The following is a 10,161-nucleotide window of genomic DNA, read 5'->3' as shown; positions in this document are numbered from 1 at the left end:
GAAAGTTTAGAGGGACAGCCAGGTCTTGGTAGATTTGCAGTGGTCTGATACTCCTTCCATTTCAAAATGATCGCTTGCACAGTGCTCCTTGGGATGTTTAAAGCTTGGGAAATCTTTTTGTATCCAAATCTGGCTTTAAACTTCTCCACAACAGTATTACAGACCTGCCTGGTGTGTTCCTTGGTCTTCATGATGCTCTCTGCGCTTTCAACAGAATCCTGAGACTATCACAGAGCAGGTGCATTTATACAGAGACTTGATTACACACAGGTGGATTCTATTTATCACCATCAGTCATTTAGGACAACACTGGATCATTCAGAGATCCTCGCTGAACTTCTGGAGTGAGTTTGCTGCACTGAAAGTAAAGGGGCCGAATAATTTTGCACGCACCACTTTTCAGTTTTTTAATTGCTAAAAAAGTTTAAAATATCCAATAGATTTCGTTCCACTTCACAATTGTGTCCCACTTGTTGGTGATTCTTCACAAAAAATTAAAATTTTATATCTTTAAAGCCTGAAATGTGGCAAAAGGTTGAAAAGTTCAAGGGGGCCGAATACTTTCGCAAGCCACTGTATGTACAGTATCTATTTAGTAAATGTTTTGTACTTTACCATCCAATTCCAGTCCTCTTTTGTACTGAAGTCTCTTGTACTGGAGATGCATAGACAGACCTGGTGCCCTTAGTTGCAGATTTGCTTTCCTCTGCTTCGTTCTTACTACAGGTAACTAACCTTTGTTGCTGATATACACGCACCAGTGTTAATACTCGATTGAAAAATACAACAAATTTAATATCTTTTGTTTCTACATAAATACAAGCACATTGTATAAAACAGACATCACAGTTTCCGATATGCTCCCACTGTGAGATCAAACAACTTGGCATTGGAAACACGTCCTTGCTTGTCCAATAGGTAATACAAAGGGCGACCTTTGATCTTAAGGGGTATCATGGCAGGAACCTCAGAGCGATGAGCCATACAAGAAATATGTCTTAAAGGAAGACTAAATGATGAACTGATCCCAAAAACACCTGCAGTGGCGATGGTTACTTTTTCTCCTCCAGCATGAAGGATCACAGAGCTGACAGAGCGGCGTGAGAACAACAAACCAGCTGCCATTACGAGGGTACCTAGGAAGATAGGTAGACAATTTACAATACTAGAAAAAAAAAAAAAAAATACAATCACAAACAATCTAGTTTCAAAACTACAAATCCTCAATTTATTTTTTTTACTGTGGGATAAGGCTATATATTAAATCTGACAACAGTGACAATCCTGTTAACTATTTTTGACAAAAATTGCAGTCAGCATCTAAGTGTATATTATTCCTCAAGCTAATATGACCTGCTCTATAATGTTTAGTGAAAGGAATCTTCCTTTCCCTGTCAAACTTTAAAAAATACTTTGGCTTCATGTACACGGGACGTTTTACAACCTCTCCTGAATGATTTCACTTGACAGATAGTAACCGGCGAAAAACATCAGTTTTGCCGCGTTTCCTTTTTAAAGCGTTTTTTTACATTTTTTTTTTCTATTTCAAATGGTCAAAAAATAAACACCTGTAAACAAATGCGGCTAAATGTGAGTTAACACGTTTACAAGCTGTTACAGGCATTTGAAATGCCTCTGAACCATCCACCCTGAACGCATTTTTTTTTTTTTGCTTTCCAAAAAGTGCTTCTAAACGACTCTGGGTACATGTACTGCTAAGTTAACAGGAGAGTTCAGGGGCAGCTGAAAACAAAAATGCCCAACAGCAGTGTACATGAGGCCTAAGTGGGTCAGAGTAATATGGAATTTATTAAAGCTTAGGTGTGGGTAGAAACTTTATTGCGCACAGTAGCTAGGTACCAAAAGGGTACCTCTAATGATGCATGCCCCACCATTGGCTACACCTCCTTTTATGAAAAATTTTTATTTCAAATGCGGCTTCTCATGGTGATGTCACTGCTGAATTTCCAGAAGTGAAACAGACAGCTGGGACTGGAACATTGTGATTACAGCAGGTTCCTCGCTGTGCAGTTCCCCATTCATAAAATGTTAAAATACAAGGCGTTTTGTGATTGGCCAAGGAGAGATCATGATATTCACACACCCCGTATCCAATCACAGAATACCCTTATATTCTTTTAAATGAATACAATGTTTTCCGAATTTAGAAGCTACATAGCAGGCAACCTGCTCTGATTTTTCTACTTCAGCCCTGACTCAGTTTCACTACCCAAACTTCAGTGGTGGCATCGCCGTCACAGGCTGCAAGTAACATTTCTCAAGACAGAAGCGCCAGGCACCAATTGGCCACACATCTTTAGAGGTACCCTACTGCTACCTACCTAATACCCCCAATAAAACTTTTGCCCACACTTTAAAGCAAAAAAAAAAAAAAAGGGGGAATCAGCAGATGCAGTTACAAGAAGCACTCATCTGACGCAGTTACAAGAAGCACTCATCTGACACAGTTTTTTTTTTTTTTTTTACAGTTCTTTATTTAGAAACATCACATTCAAAGCATAAAATAAAATGGAATATCATTGCGCTACTAAAAAAAAAAATAATTATATGAATATGATAGCAGCCAGCATCACCAGTGTAGTAACCGTGCAATCAAAAAATTATAATAAATAAATGCAGCGCTAAGTGAAATGAAAAAAGGGGTGGGCTAACACTCCATAAATATATATGTTGTGTGTGATAGAAAATAATTCAACGTAGTAATAGTTGAACAGCTCAACAAGTAAAGTGAACCAACATACTTCAGTTGTTGAAAACAGTGTCCATAATAAAAGTTCATCAACATAAACAGTGTGATGTTTTTGGTGATAAAAGGAAAAAAAAAATATATATGTATGTGATATTCGAAATCGAATGAATGGTCTTCGTGTACTCATAATCCACACGTGAATGGAAGGGGTAAATGCGCTTACCAGACGGCGGAGTGTCATTCAGGCTTATGGATCAACCGATCCTAGAAGTGCTTTCTTGGAAGCGTTGGTAATAGGTTCCAAGGGTCCCATCTGGAGCAACCGTGGATGTAAGTGGTACTTTAATCTCCAATGGATGGATGAATTCCCCTTCACAGCTAGCGGGCAGTTGTCACAGGATACAGCTTTCACCGCACCAAATATTGGTTCATATGGAGAAAGAAAAAGGTCTCCACATAGTGCATGAATCAATTGTATAAGGTTTATTGAAAACCACAAAAAAGAGAAAGTTTCCTTTGTAAACAGCAGATACAAAAGGTAAAAAATCGTGATCACAAATGGTAAAAAAGATAAAGTCGCGTGGTAACAGGGCACAGACGGCTTCTGCGACCCGACATGTTTCGGACCATAGTCCTTCTACTGGGGCACTGGAGTACACGAAGACCATTCATTCGATTTTGAATATTACATACATATATATTTTTTTTTTTCCTTTTATCACCAAAAACATCACACTGTTTATGTTGATGAACTTTTATTATGGACACTGTTTTCAACAACTGAAGTATGTTGGTTCATTTTACTTGTTGTGCTGTTCAACCATTATTACTATGTTGAATTATTTGCTATCACACACACCATATATATTTATGGAGTGTTAGCCCACCCCTTTTTTCATTTCACTTAGCGCTGCATTTATTTATTATAATTTTTTTAAAGCATACAATGTACAGTCAACAACTAGAGGTGTAATAAGGTCATACAATCTAATCCACATGATATACCAGAGTCGTATACAAATGTGACAGGAGTTTCAAAAACATCAGTAAGATAAAAGTTCGGGGGTAAGGGTGCGAACCATAGCTGACATTCCAACATTACAATAGAATACTGAAGAACAAGCAGACCCAACCTATGTGCTACATTAAGACCCCTTTCAAACTGGCGTACTTTTCAGATGTTTTTATCGCTAAAAATAGCGCTGCCCGAGTGCTTTCACACTGGGGTGGTGCGCTTGCAGGACTGGGGAAAAAAAAAAAAAAAAAAAGTCCTGCAGGCAGCATCTTTGGGGTGTTGCAGGAGCAACACTCCCAAAATGCCTTGCCCATTGAAATGAATGGGCAGCGCTGTCGAAGAGCCTGCAAATCGATTCGGCAGCGCCCCTTTTAACCCTTTCTTCAGCTGCTAGTGAGGTTTTTAAGTGCCCTGCTAGTGGCTGAAAAGCGCTGCTATAACAGTTGTAAATCGGTGCTAAAACTAGTGGTGCTTTACCGTTAACGCCAGTGTTCTATCGAGAAGTGCCCGGAACCGCACAATAGCTTTACCGTTAACACCAGTGTTCTATCGAGAAGTGCCCGGAACTGCACAATAGCTGAGTTTACGATCAGCTGTTGTGTTGGCAAGACAGCACCTGCGCACAATAGCCGATGGAAGAAATTTTTCTGGCAGATTGTGCCTCGCGCTGGCGAGGCGTGTCCATGTCGGTGGGGGGTTATTCAATGATGGGCAGTGCTGCAAAACACATTTTCTGCTATTCTTCCTGGACGCTTGTGGGGCGTGTAGTCAACTGAAGGGCGTATTTTTCTATCTGAAAAATATGTGTTTTGCAGCACTGCCCTTCATTTAAAAATCCGCCCCTCACTGACATGAACACGCCTCACTAGCGCAAGGCACAAACTGACAAAAAATTTCTTCCGTCGGCTATCGTGTGCAGGTGCCGTCACAACAGCTGATCGTAAAATCAGCTGTTGTGCTGTTCCGGATGGCGCATGCGCAGTACATCCCGGGTACTTCTCGATAGCGGGCACTATCCGACAGAACACAGGCTCCGCCCTGGTGTGGAAGTGCCCTTAAAGTGGTTGTAAATCCTCACATATACCCAGTGAAGTGACTGTCCTCAAGTGATACACAGAGATGAAACAAATCCTTTTACATAAGTTGTACCCGTTTATTTAATGCCGTCTTTCCACTACATCCATTTAAAGTGCAAAATTTACACAGGATCTCAGCTCTAAAAAGAAGGGGCGGAGAGCTAAAGTTACATCGAGGAGAGCTGATTGACAGAAAGGAGCACACCCCCCTTCACACAGGGACAGAGCCAAGGCTGTCAATCACAGCATGTGTCCTCATGTGTATGTGTGTTTATATATATATATATACACACACACACACACACACACACACACACACACACACACACACACACACCACTTCTGCTGTGATAGGGGGATGCATTCTGTGTTACTGCACATCAGGGACTCAAATCCATCTCTTCCACTAGTAAAGCAGCACACATAGTAAACACAAACACCAGCTAGGCACACCATTAACCCTTTGATCACCCTAGATATTTAACCCCTTCCCAGCCAGTGACAGTGCATATTTTGAGCACTGATTACTGTATTAGTGTCACTGGTTCCCGCAAAGTGGCAGTTAGTGTCTGATTGTCCACTGCCATATCGCAGTCCCACTCTAAGTTGCTGATCGACGCCATTACTAGTATTAAAAAAAGAAATTTCCAGGATATATGCCATAGATTGTAGACACTATAACATTTGTGTAAACCAATCCGTATACGCTTATTGGGATTTTTTACCAAGAACATGTAGCAGAATACACACTGGCCTAAATTTATGAAGAAATCTGATTGTTTAATTTTTTTTATTGGATATGTTTTATAGCAGAAAGTTGGGTTTTTTTTCATAATTGTCAGTCTTTGTTTATAGCGCAAAAAATAAACACAGTGGTTATACCACCAAAAGAAAGCTCTGTGGGAAAAAAAATACAAATTTTATTTGGGTACATAGTAACTGTACCCAGTGATGGACGATTGTGCAATTATCATGAAAGTAAAGCAGTGCTGTATTGCAAAAAGTGGCCTGGTCATGAAGGGGGTTAAAAGTGGTTAAAGCATTTAACTCAAAAAAAAAAAAAAAAAAAAGGGGGGGGGGAATCATGCTCCTTTAAAGCATGTTATATGACACAGTGCTTGTCCTGTGTCATTTGGCCCCCTGTAACACCTAAAAAACCTGGCTGATCCTGCTAGTTTCTCCCCACCCCTCTGTAAACTGACCACGGTGTATCATGGCTGCTGAGGCCAGACACCGTGGTTAGTTTATGTGCCTCTGTCATCAGCAGCCTGCTATCTGCTCTCCTCTCTGCTCCTGTGTCCTCCTCCCCCTCCCCTCTTGCTGCTCTCATAACACTAACCTGTATACACCATCAGCACTGCCTCATATTGCAGTGTCCCCCTCTGTGAATGATTTATAAATATAAATGCTGCAAATACCTCATTTAAGAGCTGAGATTGCAGTCACATGACTAGCCAGCTCTCTCCTCCTCCCCTCCAGAGTGACATCAGCAGAGGAATCTCAGCCCCACCCGCTGTATGTCTCAGGAGGAGGAAAGGAGAAAGCTGGCCAGTCATGTGATCGCAATCTCGGCTGTAAAATGAAGTATTTGCAGCATTTATTATTTTTTATAAATCACAAACAGAGGGGGATACTACAATAGGAGGTGCATACAGGTTAGAGTAGCTTAACAACCACTTTAAAGATGAATTCCAATTAAATGTTATTGGTACATAGCTACAGTGGTCCAGCTTCAACCAATGTAACTATATACAGTATATTCCATACCTAGCTGATACCCCTGGAAGCTGAAAATTGTCTCAAGTAGCCAACTTGGAGTAGATACAATAAAACCGTAGCTCTAGCCTGTGAACAAAGTCTGAAAACCAGTAAACTGGAGATAAACCATAAATAGTCCAATAATAATAATGGAGATCTTATAGTCCAATAATAATAATGGAGATCTTGTCTCAGGGATGAGGACACATGGAATAAAGTGATAATGGTTGCCTGAGATCAGGGTCAAGCATGCATAAGAGGCAACATCTGCACAGCCAACCTCAGAAAAAGAAGGCTGGATGGTTCATATTTGACATGCAAGTGGATGCTGTTTTATCCTCTAAAAGTGAATCTTATACGGACATCACTCTGCCTTTTATCTTTACTGAAGTAGACACTGGAGTTTATTTACTAAAGCTGGAGAGTGCAAAATCTGGTGCACTTCTGCATATAAACCAATCAGCTTCCAGGGTTTATTGCCAAAGCTTAATTGAACAAGCTAAAGTCAGAAGCTGATTGGCTACCATTCACAGCTGCACCAGATTCGGAATGCACCAGTTTTAGTAAATCAACCCCACTGCTGCTTCGGTGATCTCCACTTGCTTCTGGGGCCGATGCCGAGGGGCCGGCCTAATGCATTATGAACACAGGAGGTTGGCTACTTGGCACTGGCACCACTCAGAATGCTTTACATCTCTAAATAAATGCAAAGCATTCTCTAATTAAGGAAGGTGGAGAGCAGGACACCACCTGCAATCATGATCAGTACATCACAGCGCAAGCTACCTGCAGAACTTTCCTGTAGTCCCAGTTTTCTATGCAGGTACGGACCTATTATTATGCTAGAGTAAGTGATCAATGAGCTACCAAGTGTAATGATGTCACTGAAATTGTGCTCCATTGAGATCTCAAAGTACTTCTGCTGCAGTGCCAGACAGAACTTGACTTTCCATTCACAGGTATATGGATGATGCAACTGTACGGAAGGGTCATACAGGAGCAGTCATCAGGATTGATAGTCCTAGATCCCCCCTTGCTCTAGTTGTACAGTAAACTTCAGGGTTTAATTTACCCTTAAATAGTTTATTTGGACCAAGCTGGTTCACACAAACTATTTCTATCACTAGTACATGTGGCTGCTGTCTGTGCTACTTCAGCTACATACAATATACAGCGCTGCGTTCCAGCAGCTTCCGGTCCAGTTCTGTGAATGAATGACGCAGCTGTGCAGGCGGAGTCCACACACAGCCACGCCCATTTTAAACCATGACACCGGTGAGGGGAACATCAGCTGGAACAGGTTACACCCTAGGTATGGGTGGAATATGTTCCAAAAAGTGAACTTCCCTTTTAAAGTTAAATGAAACTTGGAGTTAGGCTTTAAACACTTACATGTCCGCTGCAAATCTTTTCTCTGCTCCTTCATAGTGCTACGTGTTCGATGTGACAGTTTAACCACTTGACGACGGACTCATAGTAAAAATACATCATTAATTTGACGTTAAATACCGGGGTTATGGAAGCAAATAGCTGCCATAACCCCGGTATCGTTTTTTTACTATGGCCGGTTCACTTTTAGATAAAAGTGGTCCCGCAGAATACATCCCCCCCCCCCGTTGCTTCCCAGGCTTACCTGACCCATCAGTATAACCAAGGAGCGATCCGATGCGGCTGTTGCTGGGCAGGAACACAAGTGAGGCCAAGATGGCCGTCACACCTCTCTATGCCCTTGGAGGACCGGAGCAATGCCTGGAGTCTCTTCTGGTTCCCATGCAATGGTAAACAATTTTTTTTTTTTTTAAGTAAAAGTTAAAAAAAACAAAAAAAAAAAACATTTTTTCCCCCTTTGCTGTTAAAGGGTAAATGGGGTCTTTTTGACCCCAGATCTCTCCATAAAGAGGACCTGTCATCCTTATTTCTATTACAAGGGATGTTTACATTCCTTGTAATAGGTTAAAAAGTGATCAAAATGAATAAAGGGAAAGTGTAAAAATAAAATGTATAATAAGAAAAAATAAAATGTAGAGCTCCCCAGCAGTGCTCACGCACAGAAGCAAATGCATACGTAAGCCACACAAGCTTATGTAAACGGTGTTCAAACCACACATGTGGGATATCACCGCGTTCCTTTAGAGTGTAAGCAATAATTCTAGCGCAAGACCTCCTCTGTAACTAACATTTTTAACAGGTTACCCGTTTAAAGTGTCGTCTATGGAGACTTTTAAGTAACGCAGTTTGTCACAAACGTTTTCTCCACAAGAAATTTTAAAGCATGCTACGTCAGGTATTTACTCGGCGTAAAATCATCTTTCATATCATACAAAAAAAAAATTGGGACACTTTTTTTTTTTTACTCTTAAATACATATTTTTTTTCCCCAAAAAAACTGTTTGAAAGACCGCTACGCAAATACGGTGCGACATAAAATATTGCAACGATCGCCATTGTATGCTCTAGGGTCTCTGATTAAAAAAAGTAAATAAATAATATCGAATTTTTTTTTCTTGCAAAAAATACTAAAGGTTCCAGAAAGGGTCTGGTTTTCAAGTGGTGAACAGCCTGTCTTCCAGGGAGCCCAGTGCTTACACTAAAGCAGGCCTGAGGAGCCACAGAGCCCAGCAGGGCCCCAGATGTCTGACCAACCTGGAAGTGAGAACGGAAGGGACTTCATGCTGGATAAAGATCTTCTTTTACACTAGGGTACCAATGTTTCATATAAATGACCGGATCACTTTAAAAGTCATGAGAAACATGGAGGCGATAACGGCTGACTTGTGTACATAATACTTGTTGCCTGGCTGTCAATGAGCTCCAATCACAGCAGCAGATAGAATGACCTACCCACTGACAGGCAGCCCAGAGTGAACGCCGTCCTCCACAAGGGGGAGCCCATGTTCCTCCCCTTCACCTCCCCGTCCTGTCCCTGGTTTCTCTGTCTGATGTCCCGCAGAGTCGTGAAGCCGAAGTGCGCCAAGTACGCCCAGAAGCCGGTCTGAGCCACACAGAACAGCCCCAGCAGGCGGAAGAAGCGCGGCCTCCGGTGCTCGAACAGCACCACATCTCGGCCCACCGGCTCTATCTTATAGTGACGCGCTAGAAGCGCCGCCTTCGGCCTCCACCGGTAACAGGACCGGAGGTTTCCTAGGAACCGAAGCATACCGCTCCTAATGACCCTGCACAGGGACTGCGAGCCTGAGTCGCGCTTTAGTGATGTAATGACGTGTTGTACGAGGTGTGTCTGCCTACTTCCGGGAGGAGAAAGATGGCGTCTGCGCATGTACTGCAATCACTGAATACACTCTTGTGGTTTAGTTATTATTAACCACTTAAAGAGGTTGTAAACCTCCGGAAAGAAAACAAAACTGCAAGACAAAGGCATAATGAGCTAATATGCATCGCATACTCATACTAGCTCATTATGAAATACCTTAGAACGATCATGCCCTGCAGTGCGCCCCACACTCCGCTCCCACGGCCAACATCTTTCACCAGAGTTACTTCAGGGCTAGCGGGCTCCGGCACTGTGATTGGCCGGAGCTGCGATTATGTCTCTCCCACGCATGTATGCAGGTGCGCCAGTCACGGCACAGGTACTGAAGGAA

General features: G+C 42.0%; 1 protein-coding gene across 1 annotated transcript; it reads right to left on the bottom strand.

Annotated features, from left to right (window-relative positions):
* Window positions 1-774: 774 nt before the first annotated feature.
* TMEM223 (transmembrane protein 223) lies at window positions 775-9,799 on the bottom strand. Its single transcript, XM_073605322.1, has 2 exons — window positions 9,401-9,799; window positions 775-1,136 (listed from the first exon to the last, which is right to left on the bottom strand). Exons 1-2 carry the CDS (start codon window positions 9,714-9,716, stop codon window positions 844-846), a joined length of 609 nt encoding a protein of 202 aa, XP_073461423.1. The 5' UTR covers window positions 9,717-9,799; the 3' UTR covers window positions 775-843.
* Between the last annotated feature and the right edge of the window lie 362 nt (window positions 9,800-10,161).

Source organism: Aquarana catesbeiana, linkage group LG11 (genome assembly GCF_042186555.1).
Source record: "Aquarana catesbeiana isolate 2022-GZ linkage group LG11, ASM4218655v1, whole genome shotgun sequence".
Taxonomy (NCBI): Eukaryota; Metazoa; Chordata; class Amphibia; order Anura; family Ranidae; genus Aquarana; species Aquarana catesbeiana.
The sequence above is the reverse complement of the archived record's forward strand: the minus strand, read 5'-3'. Positions and strand labels throughout refer to the sequence as shown.